This window comes from Elephas maximus, chromosome 19 (assembly GCF_024166365.1).
Source record: "Elephas maximus indicus isolate mEleMax1 chromosome 19, mEleMax1 primary haplotype, whole genome shotgun sequence".
Taxonomy (NCBI): domain Eukaryota; kingdom Metazoa; phylum Chordata; class Mammalia; order Proboscidea; family Elephantidae; genus Elephas; species Elephas maximus.
Window position 1 is genome coordinate 45,691,345 of NC_064837.1, and position 23,727 is coordinate 45,715,071.

The 23,727-nt window shown below is 53.0% G+C and overlaps 1 protein-coding gene across 1 annotated transcript; it reads right to left on the bottom strand.

The window, feature by feature from the left end:
- Positions 1 to 586: 586 nt before the first annotated feature.
- TBX21 (T-box transcription factor 21) lies at positions 587 to 13,325 on the bottom strand. The gene is made up of 6 exons (XM_049859635.1): positions 12,599 to 13,325; positions 4,965 to 5,119; positions 4,044 to 4,165; positions 3,104 to 3,262; positions 2,905 to 2,966; positions 587 to 2,638 (listed from the first exon to the last, which is right to left on the bottom strand). The coding sequence occupies exons 1-6, from the start codon at positions 13,087 to 13,089 to the stop codon at positions 2,020 to 2,022; spliced, it is 1,608 nt and encodes a 535-aa protein (XP_049715592.1). The 5' UTR covers positions 13,090 to 13,325; the 3' UTR covers positions 587 to 2,019.
- Between the last annotated feature and the right edge of the window lie 10,402 nt (positions 13,326 to 23,727).

The following is a 23,727-nucleotide window of genomic DNA, read 5'->3' on the forward strand; positions in this document are numbered from 1 at the left end:
CACAGACAACACTGACATTTATGGGGTTTATTAGGGAAGTAACAGGTTATAATACAGGTTCAGGAACGCTCAGCATACAGTTCTTCCGTCAGGACAGACTTTCCTAACTGTGCTTACAGGCACGCCCCTCTGGCCCTCAGCCTCTGCCCTGCTTGGGCAAGTGTTACAGAGCTCTTTTAGCTCTGCCCATGAGTGCCCAGAGGCACTCTACTCTGCCAACAAGCCTCCCGACTAAAGGCACTCAGCTTTTTTACTTCATGGGCCAGAAAGCCCACAATGCTATCTCCTGCTGTGGTTTCTCTGCCACCACTTCTCTCTCTCTGTCTTTCTGTCTCCTGGTCCCAGGAGCTTCTCAGCGCATGGATCCCGGCTCCAGAAGGCATGCTCTCTGCTCCTGGCTGTTATTCTTTGGTGGTGGTGGGATCCTTTCCTTCCCGCCTCTGGAATGGCTCATTTCAAGCCCCAGAGGGATGGCAAAACTGACTATCTTAGTCATCTAGTGCTGCTATAACAGAAACACCACAAGTGGATGGCTTTGACAAACAGAAATTTATTTCTCACAATAAAGTAGGCTAAAAGTCCAAATTCAGAGCATCAGCTCCAGGGGGGAAGTCTTTCTCTCTCTGTTGGCCTTCTTTCTCATCACTCTTCCCCCGGACTAGGAGCTTCTCTGTGCAGGGACCCTGGGTCCAAAGGACGTGCTGTGCTCCCAGCACTGCTTTCTCTGTGGTCTGAGGTCTCCCTCTCTGTTTGCTTCCCTTTCCTTTTTATCTCTTAAGACATGAAAGGTGGTGCAGGTCACACCCCAGGGAAACTCCCTTTACATTGGACCAGGGATGTGACCTGGGGAAGGGTGTTACAATCCCACCCTAATCCTTTTTAACATAAAATTACAATCACAAAGTGGAGGACAACCACACAATACTGGGAATCATGACCTAGCCAAGTTTACACATATTTTTTGGGGACACAATTCAACCCATGACATTGACCAATCCCCTTGGTGGGCCACAATTACCCTATTGCACAGTTCCCACTCAATCACTTGGGTGGGAGTTATAAGACCATGGTGAAAAAGACCACAAAAAAGCCATCCACCGCATCACAGTAGGACATGTGACTGTGGCCTAACTCAGCTTATCCTCTGCACGAAGGCCTTTCAGGTTTCTAGGCAGTCCCCCAAAATGCGAGCCAGAAGGACAGCTTCAGCGCACCAACAGTTCCTAGTCTAGCCCCCTTCCGTTTTACCCACACCACACCTCCAGGTACTGAAGAAGGACACACTCAACAGTTTCATGTTTATTTTCAGAAAGTGATGAAGACAAAAGAAATACATCCAGACACCACTCTCTTTGCAATAAATAGCTTCCCCTGTTCCAAAAAAGAAAAAAGCGCGCACACACACCACCACAAAAACAAACAAGACCTTGCTTCTTGAGATGTGCACCATCTCACACTTCCCAACCCCTTCCCCTGAACCCCACTCCTCAGAGAGGGTGGGGCCCAGGCCAGCTGCCCCAGGTCACCTGAGTCCTCTCCCTGCCCCTGGCTGGTGGACTGCTATAAAATCCATGAATATTTATTTTCAGATCAGGGATTAATATACATGCAAACAAAAATTCTGAAACTTAATTTACAAAGGAAGGGAGCTGAATGTCTAGTCCCCAGCCTTCTTCCACCTAACCCACTCATCCTGACAGAAGGAAGCCTCACTGGGTCCAAGACCTTCTCTGTTCTCTGTTCTCCAGGTGGGAACCAAAAGCCAGCAGCAGCACCAGGTAAATGACTGTAGTTAGGGCAGAGAAAGGAGCAGGGACACTCCTCTCATAGTTCATTGCGGGTCAGGAAGCAGCAATGAACCCCACGATCCTTCTTGGCCCCTCTCTTCCCCAACCAACTGCTATATGGAAAAGGGACAGAGGGAGCTGGGGGCATCTCAGTCCTCAGTCTGTTTTCTAAGTTAGTTGGCATCCTTCAGCCTAACAACACTGCTTCTGTTCCTCTCACGGCATCACCTGCTCAGTTGGGAAAATAGTTATAAAACTGGCCTTCAGCTTCCTTATCAAAAGGAGAAGGGGCCCCAGCAGGGGAGGAACTGTCGCCACTGGAAGGGTAGGGGGACACCCGCCTCCTCTTAGAGTCTCCTTCTCCCAGTCCTGAGTCACTGGATTCTGGCCGAATGGAGGTGATCTCAGTCCACACTGAGGGGGAGCCTTGGTCCTCTGGTCCCCGGCTCTCCGAGGTACCAGGGCCAGGCTCCATGGGCAGAGTCCGCATGGGGCAGAACCAACTGGCCGGGCCCATCTTGGGGGGGTATTGGGGAGCCACGGGCCAGGTAGCACCAGGTGCCAGGACCTCCTGGCCTCGATAGTAGGACAAGTTGGGCCCAGGGGCGGAGGGCAGGAATGCAGGCTTCATGCTGACTGCTCGGAACTCTGCCTCATAGCTGTGGTCCCGGGGGGCCCCTAGCCAGTATGGCTGGGGAACCACATCCTTGGCCTGGCCAGGGAGGTCAGGGTAGAAACGGCTGGGGACAGGATACTGGTTGGGTAGGAGAGGAGAGTAGTGGTCTCCCCCAAGCAACTGACAGTTGGGTCCAGGTGGGGAGGGAACACTGGTATCAACAGATGCATACATCCTAGAGAAACAGGAGGCAAGAAAACAGGGGTCACAGGAGAGAAAACTCCTTATGGGCCTCCCTGTTGCATGTCCCTTCCCTGTCCCTCCTTCCCTTGGCCTGCCGGCCCTCCAGCACCCACCTCAACCCTGTCTCACCCTCAGGGGCAAGGAGAGGACATGCTGAGGCTGGAGATACAGCAGGGACACAGCCATGGGAGCACATAACCCGGGTCCCCGGTCTCAGCAAAGTCTCTGCAAAGGTGCAATGACCCCAGTGGTACTTACGACTCAAAGTTCTCCCGGAATCCTTTGGCAAAAGGGTTATTATCAATTTTCAACTGAGTAATCTAGGGAGAAGGGAAAGAGAGTCTCCTGATTCCTGAGTCTGGGGCTAAGGAAATTCCAAAATCCCTCTCAAGGAAGACTGTGGCCCCCTTTCCATCCCCCTCCAGGCTCAGGCCCACAGACCCTAGGAAGCCCTCACCTCGGCATTCTGGTAGGCCGTCACAGCGATAAACTGGGTTTCTTGGAAAGTAAAGACATGGGTGTTGGATGCGTTGCAGGCCGTCTCTGGCTCACCGTCATTCACTTCAACAATGTGCAGCCGGGGCTGGTACTTGTGGAGCGACTGGAGCACAATCATCTGAAAGGAGAGCAAAGTGGTGGTGTGTGTGGCGGAGGGGGGTGCAGGCATTGCCCACATCCGCTCTCCCCACAGTGAGGCTGGAAAGCTTCCTGTGGCATCTCCTCCATCCCCCTGCTCTGCCCCGCTGTGAGTTCTCCTAGGCCTTCCTACTCCAGAGTCTCCAGCCTTGCTGAGGTACCGATTCTAGTCTCTCGCCCCTTTTTCTATCCCCAGATGTCCATGGTGAGCAGGATATCAGCACCAACAGTGTTTTTTAGGGATAAGGACACTTTTAACAGGACTATTCAATCTGGGGAAACCCTGGTTGCGTAGTGGTTAAGTGCTATGGCTGCTAACCAAAAGGTCAGCAGTTAGAATCCGCCAGGTGCTCCAGAATGTTCTACTCTGTCCTTAGGGTCGCTATGAGTCAGAATTGATTCGATTGCAGTGGGTTTTTTTTTTTTTTTTAGTTCAATCTGGAGCCCCTTAATCCATTTCCTGGGACCACTGGGACCAACTCTATGTTCACAGTACATGAGCCTTGGTGGCCTGGAACTCTGTGATGAAGTCCCCAGGCTGGCTTGGCCTGTGTCTGCCTGAATGTGACCCCTGCCTGAGGGTCATCTGTCTGCCTGAGATTCAGCCTCCTCCCAGGGTGGGTAGAAAAGAACCTAGGATTTCAGAAAGGAAGAGAAATGACTCTTACAGAGCAGAAGCAGGACCCCCTGTGGTCTCAGGGCTTCAGACTCAGGAGGGCTGGACTACCTCCTGGGAAAGGGCCCCTGGTGGGAGGTCCTACCTGGGTCACATTGTTGGAGGCCCCCTTGTTGTTTGTGAGCTTTAGTTTCCCAAATGAAACTTCCTGACGCATCCAGTGAGCTCCAGTGTTCGGGGAATCCGGGTGGACGTACAGGCGGTTTCCTGGGGACAGTTAACCTTTTTGGCATGCAGCCCCCAGGACCAGACCCCTGGTGATGTGGGGCTTAGTTTGTTCCTGATGTTCTGAGGGAATGTCCAGAAGGATGCAGGGGAAGGACCAGAGGGGGCAGGGCAGGGGACAGGTGTGGGCAGAAGATAGGTGTCGTGTGCTGAATTCCAACCCTCCAAAAAATACGTTGAAGTCCTAACCTCCTGTACCTGTGATTGTGGCCTTATTTGGAAATAAAGTCTTTGCAGATGTAATCAAGGCAAAATGAGGTTATACTGGATTAGGGTGGGGCCTAATCCAGTGGCTGGTGTCTTCATAAGAGGAGGAAAGACACACAAACACATGGAAAGGAGACCATTTGATGATAAAGCCAGAGAGTGATGCATCTACAAGCCAAGGGTCACCAAGGATTGCCAGAAGCCACCAGAGGCTAGAAAGAGGCAAAAAAGGAGCTTTGGGAGCATGGCTCTGCTTAAACCTTGATTTCAGACTTCCAGCCTCCACAACTGTGAGACAATGAATTTCTGTTGTTTTAAGCCATTGCAGTTTGTACTAATTTGCTACGGCAACCCTAGGAAACTAATACAACAGTCTAGAGCAAAGCAGAAAAGAGACAACAAACACAACAGAAGTGGGAAGCAGGATGGGGTGGCGGGATGGTGCCAGGTGGAATGGGAAATTAAATCCTAAGTGTCAGGGGCTGGGGGTGGGGGGGGGGGGGTTCCTCCTGGGTCCACTAGGGGGCGCCCCAGTCTTGAAAAACTCCCTACTCCCAAGCCCGCGCGCGTGTACCTGGCATACTGCCCTCTGCCTTTCCGCACTGCACCCACTTGCCACTCTGATACCGCCAGTGGTGCTGGTCCACCAAGACCACGTCCACGAACATCCGGTAATGGCTGGTGGGCTCCAGCCCGGCCACGGTGAATGACAGGAATGGGAACATCCTCCTGGGGAGAACAGAGAGACTCTCCAATACCCGTCAGCCCCCAGCTCCACAGCCAGTAGTATGTTGGAGCTGGCTTCCACCCACTCATGACAGCCAACTGTAAAATGCTGGGGAAGTTTGCAAGTCAGTTGTTAAACACAGCCATAAGTAAAAATTGTATTATATAAACCTACAATTAAATATATTAAAAACCAAGGTAATAAATACTCAAAAGTCATCGCTTCCCAATAATTTTACTATTATTCATATTTTTGAGGTTATTTTTGTCTATTGAATCTGCATGGTAGAATTAAGATATAATGGTGAGCTACTGGGCATCTCTTCCCAACGATATGTTCAGTGACACCACGTTGGTAGCTTTTCTTTCAGAGGGCTGGTTGTTAAACATTTATCAACACAGCACTGTCTAGAACCTTAGTTTACTTCCTAAGAGACAGCAAAGCCACTAGCCAGTCCTCCACAGGCACTTTCTAGTAGGATCTCACACCTCAGCCCCCAAGCCCTGGTATGGCCTCAGGCCCTCATCCATCCTCTCCACAGTGGCTCTCACGGTGCTGACTCACACCAAGCCCCACGGCACCTACCCGCAGACTCTCCCTTCCCCATCCTTCTGGGTCTAATGCCTGTAGCAGAGCCTGTCCCAAGCCCGGGCCTTCAGAGAAGCTTGCTAAAGTCCTGGGTGGACAGGGCACTTCCCATCCACCTGAAAGGGGGCTCTATTGGCACAGTCCTAATGCTCACAGATATGGGTTGGGATTCAGCATTAGCCCTCATTCCTACATTAGTCCAGAGGAATGGACTAAGAGAAAGAAGCACTTCTATACTAAGACAGTCTCCATCACTAACCCCATCACTACCATCGTTACAACCACCGCCTGCACAATCACCCAGCATTATCACCAGCATCGCCATCACTATAATCACCACTTCCACCAGCACTATCACTATCACTGCCATCCCTGCAACCACCACCTCCACTACTATCACCACCACCTCCACTATCATCACCACCACCTCCACTACCATCGCCACCACCTCCACTACCATCGCCACCACCTCCACTACCATCGCCACCACCTCCACTACCATCGCCACCACCTCCACTACCATCGCCACCACCTCCACTACCATCGCCACCACCTCCACTACCATCGCCACCACCTCCACTATCATCGCCATCACCTCCACTATCATCACCAGTGGCACCATCACTATCACTACAACTATCGCCCCACCAGCACCAGGACATCGTCAGGTCCGATGACTTAGTCCATCTCTTCTAACCCAGGCAGGAAGAGCAGAGTTTCAGGATGACAGAATCAAACCCTCATCAGAATCACTTTTCATTCCCATCCATTTCTCCTCTCTCTTATGAGAAGCACTGTAGGATGGAAAGAAATGCACTCATCTGTGAGTCAGGAAACCTGGGCTAGGGGAGTCAGGGGCCTGGTTATATTTTGGGGTAGATGTTGTTTCCCCGAGGGTACTAGAACAACACTACTAGGAACCTTGGGAAGGTCCCCCAGGAGGGTATTGTTGTATTCCTGTCTTCCCCAGACTCTCCTGGGCTGAGAAAAGGATATCTACTGGCCCAATGACCTTAGACAAGTTAATTTCTAAACCAAACCTCAGTTTCTTCACCTGTAACTAAAGACAATAATTCCTGCCCATCTTTCTTCTCGAGCTTGTTAAGATGTGAAACTCAGCTCATGCTCCTTTCCCATCCCACCTTCTCCCAGGCCCAGAGCCCTCAAGCCCTGACTGAAGGTGAGACTTTGAGCGAGACTGCAGAGCTCTGACTCCAGGCCCTGGATCCCAGGGGCTTGGCTGGGCCAGTCAACTTGAGAAATCAAAGGTTTAGGACTAGGCCTTGAACAATGGGAGGTAAGAGAACATTTCTAAGCCACTTCTGCCACCAGTTCATTCTATGACCATAGTCAGGTCACTCAACCGTTTCCTATACTGTAACTGATTCCCATGCAAACTTGAAAGAATATAAGAATGAAAGATAACATAACATTCGTTGTGCCCTTACTTATACACCACCCACTTCATCAAATCAGTCCTTTGAGACTGATAAAGTGTTATTCCCAATCTTATACTTGAAGAAACTGATACTTGGAGAGGTTCGGTGACTGCTCCTTGGTAAGAGAGCAGAGCTGGGGTCTTATGCGTGCAGAGCACGTGCTGTGGTCTCTATCCCTCCTCCATCCAGCTTTGATCTCTAGTAGAGGGAAACTGGAGGGTAGTGGTGGTTCAGTGGTAGAATTCTTGCCTTCCATGTTGGAGACCCAGGTTCAATTCCTGAGCAACGCACTTCGAGCACAGCCACCACCTGTCTGTCAGTGGAGGCTTACAAGTTGCTACAACACTGAACAGGTTTGAGTAGGGCTTCCAGGCTAAGACAGACTAGGAAAAAAGGCCTGTCAATCTACTTTCAAAAAATCAGCCGATGAAAACTCTATGGATCACAACAGTCTGATCCCATCGTGCATGGGGTTGCCATGGGTCAGGGCTAACAATACCAAAAACCAAACCAAACCCATTGCCATCGAGTCAATTCCAACTCACAGTGACCCTATAGGACAGAGTAGAACTGCCCCACAAAGTTTTCAAGGAGTGGCAGATGGATTCAAAGTGCCGACCTTTCGGTTAGCAGCCATAGCTCTTAACCATTGCACCACCAGGGCTCCAGGGCTAAGGACAACAGGGGGAAATGGAGGAGACACAGGAAGGGGACAGTGGAGAAGAGAGAGGAGAAGGTAGGTCTCAGTTTCACCCTAAAAGTCTAAAAGCCCCACCAGCTGGAATCCCAATATAGCCCTGATTTACATAACACTTTGTTGGGAAGGAACAGGGAGTAGAAATGGGTAGGGTACCAAACTAACCCCCTAAAACAACCCACTTAGCAGCCATCATCCCACCCTCACAGGACAGAGTCCAAGATGGCAAATTCCTCATTTGCTGCCCCTAAGGACCAACCTTACTTGAGACGATTCCCAAGGTCATCACATCCCTTCCCAGCCCTGAACACCTGGGCATGTACCATGTCACCATCATTGAGTGTAAATTAAAATAACAAGGAGATCACTTTTGTCCTTCAATTGGAAAAATGTTTAAAAATTGGTAATATCTAATGCTAATGAAGAAGCCCGGGTAGCACAAGAAATTTGCAATTGGCTGCCAACCTAAATGTTGGTGGTGTGAACACACCCAGAGGCTCTGAGGAAGAAAATGTCCGCTGACCTGCTTCCGTAAAGATTGTCGTTGTTGTTAGGTGCCCTCAAGTTGATTTCGACTCTTAGCGACACCATGTGACAGAATAGAATTGCCCCATAGGATTTTCTAGGCTATAATTTTTACAGGAGCGGATAGCCAGGTCTTGATCTTTGTTCCTTGGAGCCACTGGGTGGGCTTGAACCACTAGCCTTTAGGTTAGCAACCGAACACTTAACTGTTGTGCCACGAGGGTGCCTTCTGTAAAGATTATAGTCAAGAAGACCCTATGGAGCAATTTTAATCTGTCACACACGGGGTCACCACCAGTGGGGAAACTGAATGCAGCTAACAGCAACATCAGTGCTGATGAGGCTGTGGGAAATGGGTCCTCTTATACACTATCGGTGGCAGTATAAACTGGTACCACCTTTCAGAAGGGTATTTTGGCAATGCTGTGTACCTTTCCAAATGTGAAATGTGCTTGGGCATTACCAACCTCAGACTCACTTAATAGAAATCAGACGGCTACTGGTAAATGGCCAAACAAAAAGCAAAGCGGTTTTCACCTGCCCAGTGAGAAATGAAGCCAGTCAGCCCTAACAGAAAGCAGGATTAGGCTAAAAAAGAAAAAAAAAAAAAAAATTAGGACCTAAAAAGTTCATAAGAGTTGGGAATATGAAGAAGAGAAAAAACATAGTAGCTACGAGGCCACCAAGGACCCTGTGAGACTGAAATGGTTATTTAATCAACCCTTACCATCGCACACATACACAAAAGCAAATTGAGCTATTTAACAACAGAGCTACCCAAAGTTATCTTAATTATAATAATCAGCCAATCACACCCAGAAAAGTGGGGGTTGCCAGCGATTAATACACACCCACGCACCCACATACACGGAGAAACGGGCCTCTCTCTTCCTCTACTGAGAATGTCTACCATCAACTAGTATCTACTCAATAGCACATTCACAACACACATATACTGCCAAACAAAAACACCCAACGCAAGTCTGTTGGGCCCTATCAGGCTGCCTAAATTCTCCACAAACACACAAGCTTATAAAAAAAACAGAAATCTCCAGTTGGGCCAAACAGTTGTTTTGTCCTCAACTTCCCTCTCCCAGCCCCATTTGAGCCGCCTCAACTAGTCTTTGAACCCAGGAGCCCCACCCCATTCTCCCCTTGGGGCGAGCATGACTGTGGCACTTGTCCAGCTGAAGGATGGGTTGAGGGTGGGTAGGAGAGGAAGGATCTGGGAGGGAGTGAGTCAGCCCAAGGCAAAAGGCTGCAGGGCTGTGGGTAGGCCTTGGGTGGAAGGATTTTTCGAAAGGGAAGAAGGTCATGGGTGATGTGATGGTGACTGGCAGGTCACTGGAACCTGCAGGAGGACCGGCCAGCCCACCATGGCAGGAGGACAGAAAGGGAGCTATCCTCTGAGCCCAGGTCTTCCTTCTCAGAAGCATGTACTGGGAGGAAATGGCCACTGACTTCCCAGATTACTGGAGCCCAAGCTGAGAAGATACTGATTCGAGGCTAGTGGGGCTGAACTGAGGGTAGTGTATCCCCTGTCTCCCCTACCCCAACATGGGGTCCCTGAGGGCCGATTCCAGGAGGGGCATCAAAGGAGATGGACAAGGGGTCTCTGTTCCCCCTTCCCACAGGTACCCTGGGGAGCCTAAAGTAGCCCCTCAGGGCAGATGGAAAACTGTGAGGACTGTAAAACACACAAACACTTGATGAAACCATCAGGGAACTTGGATGATATTTAGGGATTTCTGATGAATTTTTATCAAGTTTGATAATGATACTGTTTTTAAACACAATTTTTAAAAAGTCACTTTCAGAGATGTTTAGAGAAGTACTTAAGGATGAAACAATATACTGTCTATGATTTACTTACTAGTTATTATATTACTAATACAGCTGCAGACCGAAGAGGTGGAAGTGGGTGAGAAAAAAGAAGAAACAAGACTGGACCATGTTGACAACTGCTGAAGAGGTGATGGGGACGTGGAGGTATGCCACATTTTTCTCTCCACATTTGTGTATGTTTTAAATTTTTCATAATAAAAAAATTTAAGTGTATGGATTCAAAAGGGAGACAATGAAACTGGTCTAGAGAGGATTATTCAGCAGAAACATCAAGAACAGAAGGAGGCCATCGTGGTTGAGCTGGTGATACACACTTAGAGACCCATGCCTCTGAAATACCTTCCTAAACAGCCCACAGACAGACAGGCAGCTGGCTTAGCCCAGCCTGAACCCTGCAGTTCTGGCTGAAGCTCCCCGACTCTATCCCTGGACCAGAGGGGCAGAGGCCTGGCTGTGAGACCTCGGCCAGGCCCGAGGATGGGAGGCTGGGGTGAATGCCTTCAGACCACATCATAGAGTGGTGGGTTCGGAGGCCTGAGTTCTGGTCTGCTGCGTGGCCCTGAGCAAACCACTCGATATCCTTACACCTCAGTCTCCTCAGCTGTAAAATGGGCAGATTGCCTGTTCTACCCAACGTACAGTGAAATAATAGAAGTGAAAGCACTCTGAATGCATCAAGGCCTTCGGACAACATGGGTGGCTGTTTTTAACTGGTGGCCATGAGGGGCAGGAGGAGACCTGGGTAGATACCCTCTGGGTTCTGGGGCCACCCCTGCACTGATGGCTGTGCTGTGGAACCTCAGAAGAGCCTTTTGCCTTCTCTGGGCCTGTTTCCCTGCCTGTGCAGGGAGAGGGTTAGATGGGATCTTCTGGGCCTTGGCCAGTTTAGACACACTGGGACCAGAAGCCTGGGCTGTGCCTGGGTGTTTCCAGAGGCGAACTAGGGTTGGGGGCAGCAGAGAAGAATTATCAGAAGGCTTAGGAGATGAAGGCTGAATCATGAAAGAAAATGCCTACTACCCTGGGTTCATTCCAGAGAACAGAGGAACACCTCAGGAATTTAAAAAAAGAATTGTGGTTGTGGGACAGGTCCCTCAATCCCAGGCTGCCCCACGAAATTGTCTGGAGGGAAGATGCCCAGATTGAATGCCAACCCCAGGCCTAGCATGGCCTCTTCCCTTTCCCTCCCCAGGCCCCACACTTGATATCCCCTCTCCAGCTCTCCAACTGCTCCCTGGCCTCAGACCTACCCCCCTGGGTCCACTGGTGACACAGCCTTTCCACACAGAGGTCCTCGTTGGTGCGTTCCCCACATGAGCCCCACACAGGCAGGGCCCACTCAGGGGGTTGCTTACTAAACAAATACCACACAAGTCACAAGTTTCTCTTTCTTTCCCCACACAGGAGGCTCTATCCGGAAGCAGCACCTTAAACCCTAAACCTTACCCCTCACACACTGAGCTCAGGGGACCCTGAACCACGGGGTCATGGGGGTCCCCCTCCAAACTTTCCCTAAGCTAGACCTAGACCTGGAATTATGTGGACAGGGGTGCGGACAGGCTTTGAGAGGGCAGGCCTGGAAGGATGTGGAGTGTGGGGCTGGTGGCCAACTGAGACCCTTGGATTATCTTCACAGGCTCAGACATGTGGGCATCTGTGCCTTCCAGCAGGGGCCTGTGACTCTAAGGGACCAATGCACCCCTCACATTTTACCTCCCCCAACACACACACACACCAGACATATGATCTCAAAGTATGACCGGAAAGGAAACTTGGCAACTGTGTCTCCATGTCACCAAATCCCAGTCTATGCTGCCTCCCCCCAAAAAAGCTGACATTAGCACAATGACAGCAAAGGGGCTAGGGGGAGATGGGCACAGACAGCCTGCGAAATGAGGGGCCGGGTTATCACCCCACACACTGCAGACTCTGCCCCCCCCATTTCCCCACAAATAGGGGCTCAGGGGCATCCTGCTCTGTCAGACCTGGAACCCTGGCTCCTCCTTTGGCCCTCGGACCGCACGGACCGCACCGGGGCAGAGAGCTGAGCAGAGCGCACACCAATTCGGGATGAAGCCGAGGGACCCCCTACCCTAAACCAAGATGACTTCTCCTCGCTCCAGCTCTCTTCCATCTCCCTTTTGAGTTCTCTGGCTCCTTGGAGAGCTGCCCTGGGGGCAAACAACTCCCAGAGTGTTCCCTGTTCTTATTATAAAGCCGCTCCCCGCCCCCCCCCCCCCACCTCGGAAAACTTAAGACAAAACTGCTAGGGACGCGGAGACACTCGCATTGTCTAGACAGAAAAAAAAAAAAAAAAAGTCCTTGTTCCGAAAGGCAGAGGCTCCCCCAGCCCGGCAGCGCCCGGCCCTCGGGGCGCGCCCACTCACCGGCCTTGCTTGGTGATGATCATCTCCGTCTGGTGCTGGTTGAACTTGGACCACAACAGGTGGTTGTTGAGCGCGACGCGCAGCTTCCCCGACACCTCGAGCCCGGCGGGCAGCGCATAGTCCTCTCGCGGCCCGGCGTAGAGGCCGGTTCGCGGGTCAGGGGCCGCGTAGCCGTCCCGGGGCTGGTAACCCTCGGCGCCCGCCGGCGGCGGGAAGGGATCGGCCGCGCCGGGGAAGCCGGCGGCTTGGGGCCGGGCCGGGTAGGCGTAGGTTCCCAGGAAGCGGCCGGGCGGAGCCGGCACCAGGGCGCCCCCGGGATAGGGCGCCCCCAGGCTGCCGCCTCCGCGCCGGTCGGCCGCGTCCTGCGCAGCGGGCTCCGGGTAGAAGTAGCGGCCCTGCGGGTCGGCGCCAAGCGCTCGGCCCTCTTCGCTCGCAGGCATGGGCTCCGTGCCCGTCAGCATGTCTCCGCAGCCCGGCTCCACGATGCCCATCCGGGGCGGGCCGGGCACCTCCCCGCTGCCGTCGAAGGCGCGGCCGAGCCCACTGCACGCGCGCCGGGGCAGGTGAGGGGGTCCGGACGGCCTGGGCGCGGGGGCGGGGCGGGGGCCCCTGTGCGGGGGCCCCACCGAGGCGGGCTGGGTCGCCTGAGTGCTGCGCCCGCGTCTGGCGGGCGCGCGGCAGCTCCCGGCTCCCTCTCCTGAGGGCCGCTGTCACTAGCGTCGCGGCGCCTTTCCTGTGGCTTTATGAAGCTCTCCCGGGTCCCCCCACCGGGCCATCTGGGCCCCGCCCCGCTCTCCCCGCCCCCTCGTGGCTAATACTAGGCAAATTCTTCGCTGCTGGTGCGGACCATCGGGCCCCCCACGGTGAGGACCAGCAAGTTCCCGCGCGCTTCATAGTACGCGCTTCGAGACCTAGGATTGCCAACCCCTCCACCGGAGAGGCCAGCCGGTTCCTTTCCCCTGGACCCTCGGGGAAATTCTACCCATTCTGGAAGGTTCAGCTCAAAGGCCCCCTCCTAGGGGAAGCCTTCAGTGATGGCCCAGATGGGGCTCAGGACACCGGCTGGCTCGGAGCCTACTGAGACCCTGAACATTCAACAGATTTATTGCTGCCCGCCGTGCGTCCAGGCTCTGTGCTAAGTGGCTTTGCGTGGTGTCTGTCCTCTTTCTCCCACCAGAGGTCCGGGTGGGTTGTGTCCCATGTAACTTGTCTCTCAAGTCCCAGGGCAAACATGGAGCCTGTGCGCTGTTCTAGGTGGGGCAGCACTTCTTGAAAGAGAGGGGCCCTGGGCTACTTTTTGGACCTTTGGCAGCAAGAAGCGGTTCTTAAAGGGGATTGCAGCAGCAGCCGTCCCTCGTTTGCAGGACCCTGGGCTGGGTCGGGCCCACAAAAGTCACCCTACCCGTCATGGCGGCCAGCTGTGGGCACTGAAAAGTGCACAGGGCCCCGAGGGCTCATACTCCAGTCCCAGGACTAGCTCTGCCTGTCTCTCAGGTTCCCGTGACCTGGGCAAGTCACTTGTCTGAAAGGCAGCCTCATGTGCCTCATCTGTGCACAGATCTACTTCTCAGAGGGGCTGCGAACTCACATGAGGCGCATCTGTGTGCAGCGCTTACTTTCCAATCTATTATTATACCTGGATGGAAAAGCTGCTGCGAAGACTAGAAGTCCGCTGACAGGAAGGAAACCCACCACAGGCTCTGAAGGGCTGCCTCCGTGATGGGACTCGGGCGCTTGTCTTTCCTCTATTTTCCTTTTTTGTTAACTAACAGTTATACTGCTTTTATGATGAAAACAACCTTTTTTTTTCTTTCCCTAAGTGAAAATACTGTCTTCGGAAGTTTTCCTGTGTATAAAGATAAAATGCACTCCTATAGAAAATATAAGCAGCACAGAAAAGTAAAAATAAATAAATAAAAAGGCTATATAAATCACTCCAAGTTCCACACCTCCGAGGCAAGCGGGATTAACATCTCTGGAAGCCCCTGTCCAGATACACTCCCTCCACACTTTCTGTTTCTGTCTTTTGTGCACACTCATCGGTAATTTTTATATAAACACCACATGTGCTGTCTTGTAATGTGTATTTTTTTTTCACTCAACAAGGCGTCGTGAAATTTTTTGCATGTCAGTATATAGATAAGGATTTACATTTTTAAGAGTGCTTTTAAAAAATACAGTTTTCATCAAGTCCAAAGTTCCTCTCTTGTCTCTTCATCTCAGCCCTCCCCAATTTTCCCCTGAGGGCTGGCCCTATCTTTACGTCTCTGTCCCAGCCCGATGGGGCTTCACCCTCAGGGCCCCAGTGGGACTCTCCGCTCCCAACTAGAGCTGAACCGAGAGAGGTAGGTTGGCAGGTGAAGATGAGGCTGGGGACCCCAGGGGGCGGGCATGACCTAGGGAGAGTGTGGGGGGAGAGGATCCCTGGAGGGTGGAGACCGGATACTTGAAAACACCAGAAACGAGGACTGGCCTCCTCCTCAACCTTTTACCCACGATTTCCTAGAGCCTTAAGGAAGAGAACTTTCTGCCTGCTGGTCTCAGAGGGCAGCACTCTGAAAGAAATGGTGATGCTAGGACCCTTGGCTACTGTTTGGGAATCGTGAGAGATTTCACTAAGGCTGCCTCGAATGACTGATTTCCCCAGGAGACATGAGACTACTGAAGGCTGACACCTTTTGGGGGGATATTTTCGCTAAGTGCTTGGCCGTGGAAGGCCAGATGGGATCTTCCTCCCTGCCTCTCACCCACTTAATTTTCACCCTAATCCTCAGGTGAAGAGGCCTATACCCCTGCCTTTCAGCAGGGTGGTCTGAGATCCCACCCAGCTCTCTGGGGCAGGAAGGGTTATGGAAATCAGAGTCAGGTGATCTGGGGACAGTATCTGGAGGAAAAGGGTGAGTGGGGCCTTCTCTGTATAACCCAGTGGGCTGATGGCTGTTAGGGGGTCTTACAGCCTGGCTCATCAACCTGCGATTCTTCACCCCCCAACCCCAATTGCTTCCACCCAGAAAAGAAAGTGCTTGTGAAAAGCGGGGGCTGAGTGGCCCTGGCGTCACCACTGCCAGTCCCGCCACTCTGCCAGCTTGGGTGAGAAGAAGAACCCTAGCAGTGACACCTCCTCCTCTTGCTGCCACCTCTCTCCCTCCCTCCCCAGGCCCCAGGGTTGGAGAGGTGGAAAAGGAGGCTGGAGAAGACCAGGCCCCCTGGCATCCCCTCATTTCCCCACAGCTGTCCCCTCCTGGCTCCCTTCTCATCACACGAATACAATGAGCTTCCAGAAGGCTGGCCTGGTGGGAAGGGGCAAAGAAACATGGGCCAGGTGTCCAGGATGGGAAGGACATGGCCTCCAATAAACATCAAATTTATGTGGTAGGCTGGATGACAAATATGGGAAACTGAATGATGTACCAAACTCACACCCCATTGGTGGCAAAGCTGGAGCTGGGACTCAGGCATTTCGACTCCTAGTCCAGTGCTCTTCCCACAAAAGTCGTTGTCTTCCTGATGTGAGGGAGAATAATAATAATAAATGAAAAGTCATCTGATCACATTAGAAAAGCTTGGATGCCCATAATCTGCCAGCCTAGGCTCTGGCTTCTTCACTCCGTGTCCATTGAACGCATCCAAAGCTTCTTTTTATGACGTTCCCCATTAAGACTCAAAGAAAGTGAGAGGCTCCCCTGATGTCACACAGCACCTGCTATACCATGGGTCACAGGCTGTGCCAGGGAGCTGTTACAATGCAGATTTCCGGTGCCCACCTCTGGAGATTCTGATTCACAGGTCTAGCAGGGCCTGGGAATCTGTACTTTTAAGAAGGACTTCAGGGAGTCCACGCAGCCCCCTCTCAGGCCCCTCCCACTTTGTTCTTCCACCTCCAAGTCTCCATCCTAAGAAAGCTTGCCCTGAGCTTGCTTGGTGGGGTCTCCTAGGCATGTGGAAAGAAGTTTTAATGCCCAACAAGGGTGGCTACCGGCACTGAAAAGATTTTCTTATCCAAGTTTCAGGACCAGATACTCCCTCACCCCAGAATCTAACAGCCACCCCAGGGACGGGGAAGATGGAGCCCTGTGCAGGAGGAATATGGGGGAGCTGGTGAGGGGCAGCTGTGGTGGAAACTCAGAGCCCCAGGGGCATCAGCATGCATATTTCTGCCCTTCCTCTTGCTAGGCACAGCTTTGAAGGGTTAAGAGGGGAGATAAGTGAAGGGAGGGGAGCAGTGTGTTGGGGATGAGACATGAAAGGAAAGAGAGAGTAAAGTGAGAGGCCTGTGTTCCTTTCTGAAAAAGAGATTTAGAGATGGAGAGGGCCAGGGACCACAAAGTTAGAGACCCAGAACATGACAGGGGAAGAGGGGTGCAAGAAAGGAGAGAAGCAGATGGGCCAGGGAGAGAAAGGAGAGAGGCCTGTGGGGTGCTGGAGGCTGGGTCAGGGGGAAGCAGGTGGGCTTCCTTGGGAACTGGGTTGGAACCCCAACTCCTGCCTTCACTGGCTGTAGGACCTGAGTATCTTAACTTCTCTCAGTTTCCTTTTCAGTAAATGGAGCTAATATACTCTCTGTCAGGACTAAGCAGGTCTCAAGTCAGGTGTGAGGTGGATAAAGGCTAAGGGGTCTGCCTTAGGCAAGAGCAGAGCAGAGCCACAGGCCGGGCCAAACTGCCCCTCTTTCCTCCACTCCAAGCTACCTGCCATCTCCCCTGTCCTTCCTCTCTCTTAGTGGCTCACCCCTTGGTCCTCCCCAAAATCGTCTTCTCACTCAGCCTCCATCCCCACTCAGGGCCTTGGGCCCATCTCAGAAAGGACAGGCTTTCCCTCCTGATTCCCATACACCATTCATTGGAGACTCATGTTCTAAAGCCTGAGATAGGCAGACCCTGGGGACTCTAGGGTCGCAAAGATGGATCAGGCTCAGCCCCTGCCCCTAGCATCGTGACCCTGGGGGCCAGAGTTCTCAGGCTCCTCAAACCACTTGCCCCTCAGGTGTGGACTTACAAAGCACAAGCCAGTACAGGCATGTACCCCCCCAGGGTACACACCCAGAGCCATGCTAGGGAAATCCCCAGGATCCAGTCCCTGTAAACCCACCCCCTTCTCTTGTCTCTTGTCCAGGCTCCCTGAGCTCCTTGGGCACCTGACTCTGCCCACCCTCACCCACCCTGCACCTGCCCAGCTCTGGGCCTAGACTGCCAGTCCTTCAGAGAGCATGGCCGGAACCATCGGATTAACAGCCATGGATGGTGGAAGGGGAGTGGCAAGCACCTGTAGAGCCCCCCCCCATGACAGCTGCAGGAGTTCCGAGTCCCCAGCACCCAGCACCAGGTGGTCAGTGTGACCACAGGATGGAGGGCTCATCCCAAGGTCAAGGGCTCCAGGGTCTCACCTCCAGGCTGCGTCACCCTTCCCCAACCCACACACCCCCAAGGCAGGGCAGCCTTACCCTTTGGCTCCAGGCCATGCCTAGGTCACCTCTGCATTTCAGCACTTCTCTCAAATCATCTATTCTCTCTTGGTCTGTAACCACTCTTACCCCACCCCAGTTCTTCACACAAGATCTACACACTCCACACACACCCACACCCACATGGCACCCCCCCATCACTATACTCCCAGGCTAGTGCTCCTGCACCCTCCTGAAGGGACATTAAGACAGTGGGTTCTTGAGCAGCCCTGTAATCATGGGGCCATGGCAGGGTGTGGATGGGAAGCCTGAGCTCCAGGGAGTCCCTGGGGAGAGGCTGCCCCTCCTTCCTGGGGAATCTTAGCAGACAGGCCCTTAATCTCAGGCAGGAAGCAGGGTCTGGTTACCCCGAGTGGGGGTTGGGGGGAATACCCAGGGCTTTGGGTAAAGGGAGCTAGGGGAGGAGGGAAGAAAGCAAAGGGCAGGGGGGAAGGGAATGGAGAGGGAGGTTACAGTCCCAGGGGTTAACCCCCCCAAGCCAGGTTTCTCCCAGCTTCCCATCTCTCAGAGATGGGCACAACTTCTTTGCATAGCCAGGCTCTGCCAGGCCTACCCTCCCATGTGAGGTCACTCAGGAGGGTCTCTGGCCACAGGTTAGCACAACAGTCCGCACCTGGCCCCCTCTCCTTCCAAGGCCCTCTCCTGGCTTCCTGTGAGCCCAGTATATCCCTGTTTGCCCTGTCTCTAGAGTGGCCTCTCTGGCCTTCTGGGTCTCTGTGGTTCCCTCCTCTGTTTGTCTGATTCTGGGTCTATCAGTGTCTCAAGGTCTCTCTAGTTCTCAGTGAGTCTGTCGCACGTTTGTCTGTCTATCTGGGGCCAGGCCTCCATCTGTGAATCTGCTCCGGGCCTTTCTTGCTCTGACCTGATCCCTTTGACTTGTCCACCTGGTTAGTTGTTGCAAGGGGGGATGGGGCCAACTTATGGGCTGGACCAGGGATGGATGAAAGGGGGAGGGAAAGAGGGGACAAGGGCTAGTAGGGAAGCAGAAGAGATGAAGAGACTAAATCCCAATTCCTAAGTGGTGCCTGATGCAGCTGGACAGCCCTGAAACACCAGGCCGGTGGGCAAGCGAGGCAGGGGTATGCAGGAGGACATGCCCGCACAGAAACTGAAATACACAGAATGAAGAAGATTCATAGCAAATGGAAAGATGGACACGGAGCTCTGGGTTCTGATCCTGGCTCTACCACTAGCCCTGGATGACCTTGGGCCAGGCCCTTTCCCTCTCTGTGCCTCAGTTTCCTGCTCTGTAAAATGAGACATTTGGCAGAGACCATGCCCTAGAATTCTGTTAGAGAGTCAGTGTGGTGGAAGACATCCTTAAACCCAGTGCAAAAGACCAGTTGTCCCTTTCTGTCTATCCAAGAGATGTCCCAAAGTCTCTTCCAGCACCAGTGGCCTTTGAGATTCAGCACCACTAGGTGCAGGACAGAGGGAAGAAGCGTTAGATAGAAGGAAGGACTTTCTGCCAAGCAGCAGGAAGGTGAGGAGATCCCAGTTTCTCCTCAAAGAGGTCCTCCTCAGGGACCCTTGGTTGGGGCTGAGGGTGGAGGGGCACAGAGGGGCTCAGCAGCTGGGTAATTAGCTGCTGTTCTCAGGCCCTGCGGGGAGGGGCCGGCTGGACTGAGAGACCAACACAAAGTGACAGGGGCGGTTTTGACACGAGGTGGAGCTGACGGGCCCAGGGGGTCGGGGCTTTGGTTTGGGGGGGAGAGAATTCCCATCAAATGATTAAAAAATAGGTCAGAGGGAAGAAGCCGCAGCCGCACTGGGTCTGTGATGAGAACCCTGGGGCTGCAGGACAAAATGGGGTGGGGGAGGAAGAGGAGTGTTTGCAGGGGTGGGTGAGCGGGGAGTAGGGACAAGAAGGCTGCAGACCTCTCAGCTGGCCTCTGCCTCCTTCAGCCCCATATCGTGGGGACATTTTGGAATTCTACCTGCTCTCTACCTTCTGGTCTTCCTGTTGTACCACCTTCCTCCTCAAAGGCATGCAGATGCAACTCTCCTGCCCACCCTAACCCACCCCCAACATACATACAAATTTTATTCTAGAAACTTAGAGACTATTGTCCCTCCTTCCCTCCTTCTCAACTCCTGCCGTGAAACATGTCAGTGACCTGGGAAAGGAATAAATAAGGCAGAGGGCAAGGAGGAGTGAAGGAGAAGACCCAGAAGCCCGAGACCAGATGATGATCTCCATGTATTTAATTAAAAAAAACAAAAAACCCAGTTCCATCAAGTCAACTCCCTCTCGTGGTGACACCATGTGTGTCCAAGTAGAACTGTGCTCTACAGAGCTTTCAATGGCTGATTTTTCGGAAGTAGATTGCCAGGCCTTTCTTCCAAAGTGCTTCTGGGCGGGCTCAAACCTCCAACCTTTTGGTTAGCAGCTGAACGTGTTAACCATTTGTACCAACCCAGAGACTCCAAGGACTGAACAGGAGGCTGATGGACTGTGTTTGGATTAAACAGAACTCTGAGATGCCTGGTAGTATTTCCCCCATTTAGGCAGTTTACAGCCACTTCCCACCCCATCCATTTAAGGCTGGGAAGTTCTTTTGGTTGTCCTCCCACAGCTCCTCACATTGCAGCTCAACCCTGTTTCCTTTTTTGAGATCCATGAAGTCCGCAGAGAGGTTAGCACATGAACTTGGCTGTGGCACGGAGGCCCGGGACCCACACTTCATTTCTCTGTTCCTCACAAATCCCAAACAGGCAGAAATCAGGCAACCAGTGTCCCGAACGGAGGGACCAGCCAGGCTCCCGGCTCCCAGCAGCGTCTTCTCAAGCTGAGTGGGCACCTGGGTCCCAGCCACTGCAATGGGAGGGCACCCAAGGCCATGCTGGTGAGGAAATGGATTGGCTAGGTCTGACCTTGAGTTTAACCCCACTTACCACCCCAGACACAGATCCACTCCGACACGCTAGTCTGAATTTCCCTGGGAGCCTGTTGTCTGCTGCTCACTCCCCTTGGCTACCCAGGAAGTGTCACATGGCATCCTGCCAACCTCTGTCCACAGGGCCATGGGCAGCTGGCGCACTGTGCAGGGCCTTGGGAGGTCCCCTGGACCTGAATCCCCAGCCACAGGGGGCATGAACCTGGTGTGGGTTTCCCATCATTGCCCCCCATCCCCATGCCCTCTGCCACTTCTTTCTAATCACTGGCACCAGGATCTGACATTCTCTGTGTATGTGTGGCTTGTGGCAGGGGGACAGCTGTGGTCAGGCAAGTCCTTAGCAGCTGAACCACTAGCTGGAAATCCAGATACTGGGGCCATCAACCTTGTATTCACACACACACACTGACCTGGGATCACCAAGGCTCAGAACCCCAGGAATGGGCTATGCACCAGGGCCCCTGCTGCTTTGGACATAATGCCAAGCTCAGCTTTGCTTTGTTTTGTCCCTTAACTCCCAGTGAACTTGGAAATGAAAAAACTGGAGTTCTTCCTGCTGCTTGGGGGTAAAAAAAAGGGTGAGGGAACATCCTCTAGGCAATTGATACCCTGAATTCATTAGACTTTGCAATATATGAGGTCAGTTAGGCAGAGACCATCGCTCCCCTTTTACATTCGAGGAAACTCAGAGGTATTGAGAGGTTAAGTACCTTGTCAAAATCACACAGCTAGTGACCCAATGATGGGCCCTTATGCTTGCACTGTGCCCTTTCCATGACCGCACCTTTCTCACATGTGTGAAGAGAATACTATCCTTATTCCCGTTTTACAGATGGGGAAACTGATGCTCAGAGGAGTGATGCAAATTCCTCAGGCTCTGTTATTTTTATCCCTTATTCCTCTCTCCTCACAAGGGATCCTGCCCAACCAGGAAATACTCCCCTGGCTGAGAGACATTCCCTTCAGAGAAAGGCAAGACCCTAAAGCCTCTCCCAGTCACCTGGTGAATGTTCCCCATACTTTGAGAAGTCATTCATGGTGTCCCAATATCATCCCTCACAGCCCAGGCCTCATTTTCTCACCTCTCCTGGTGTCCTTTTCTGCCTGATGACCCTGGAGAATTGAACTCCATTACTCAGCAAATCCCACCCCATTCATAGGGGCGGGGCAGGAAGGGTAAGAAGCAGGACTGAAGAACAGAAAGGGGCAGGGACTGGCTCAGACACATAGCCAACGCCAGGCTAGACATGGGGCAGTGAAGAAAGATGGGTCCAGACAGGAAGAAACCAGGAGTCCTGGTCTCCAGGTAAGGAGGGGGAGGCGGTGGGGGTGTTCCTCGCTTCTCTGAACTCCCTGGTCCTGGCACCACTGCCAGACACCCAAGCTGTTAGGTGTTTCTGAGTGGGAGGGGGGTGGGCAGCTCTTAGAAACGGGAGGAGGGCACCACAGGCATGCTCCCTCCAGGTGCTGCTTGCCTCCTTCTCCCTGCCCAGTCTGAAATGCGTCACACCTTCAGCTCTGCCCTCCTGCTAATAGAACCTGTTCTGTCTTGTTAGCATGCGCGCTCTCTCTCTCTCTGTCTTCTCACCTTGGGACCAGTGACCCTGTGCCCAAGAGGTGGGCAACAGCAAGGTGGAGCTGCCATCTGTTCCACCGTCACTCCGTGTTGTCATTAGCTGCCTTAGAGTCATGGCGACCCCATGCACAATGGGGTCAGACCATTGTGATCCATAGAGTTTCCATTGGCTGATTTTTGGGAGTAGATTGCCAGGCCTTTCTTCCTAGTCTGTATTAGTCTGGCAGTTCCACTGAAGCCTGTGCAGCATCATAGCAACACATAAGCCCCCGCTGACAGGCAGGTGGTGGGTTTGCGTGAAGTCCACAGGCCAGGAACCAAACCCCGGGTTTCCCAAACGAAGGCGAGAATCCACCACTGACCGGCCACTGCTCCCTGTGCTTCATGCCAACCTGTCTATGATTTGGGGGCCCACTGGGTTGCTATGAGTTGAAATCAACTCTATGGCAAGGGGATTGGTTTTTGTTTTTTTTTGTGTGTGCCCCTCCCCAGCCTCAGCAGGGGCTCTGAGGACAGCTTGTGGGGCTTCAGAGCTTCTGTTCTGGACTGGGAGTGGGGAGGCGGCTTTCCTTTATAACTTACAGGGGAGATCAAGGGCCCCATCTCTAGACTCTAGACTCTAGATTCTTCTCAAGATCCAAAGCCCCCAGAACATTCCATCCTCCTTAAACAAACCCAGGGGAGACTTCCAAAAAGGATAATCTGCCGCATAGTCCCTTCCTGCCCCAGGGCTGTAAGTTCTTCCTTGAGTCTAGCCTTGATCCCTCACAGAGGGGTGGAAGAAGGCAGAGATGAATCGCAGTTTCTTATAAACCTGGTGGCTTCTTGTTCCCCGACGACAATACAGCGGACGGGCCCTGTGGTTCTGGCTCTGAGTCAGGGCCCCCATCGCCCGAGCGTCCCCAGTGCCATCTCCCTCCGCCCCGCCCCGGACTGGAAAATCAGGCTCACGCCTCTGCCCGAGTCAGTGCTTCCCCTGCTTCCCCTCACTATCTCGCTTTCCCCTAAAGGGAGGTGTTTCTTCGAAGCTGGGAAAAGTCAAGGGGGCAGAGACGTCGCCAGCTACGGGGAGGCGGAACTCGGTGGGCACTGAGCCTGGGGTGGGGGCGGGGCCACTCTGCCTTCCTGCCCCTCCCCCTTCAGCCCTGCGCCCCAGCCCTGCTCTTCTAGCCCGTCGTGTGTGAAAGTGTGTGCG

Excerpts from the sequence above, each read along its gene's own strand:
- TBX21 (XM_049859635.1), bottom strand. The coding sequence starts at position 13,089 with ATGGGCATCGTGGAGCCGGGCTGCGGAGACATGCTGACGGGCACGGAG. Across the intron at positions 2,967-3,103 it reads CGGCCTACCAGAATGCCGAG|ATTACTCAGTTGAAAATTGA; the intron begins GTGAGGGCTTCC and ends CCTTCTCCCTAG. Across the intron at positions 2,639-2,904 it reads TTCCGGGAGAACTTTGAGTC|GATGTATGCATCTGTTGATA; the intron begins GTAAGTACCACT and ends CTGTTTCTCTAG.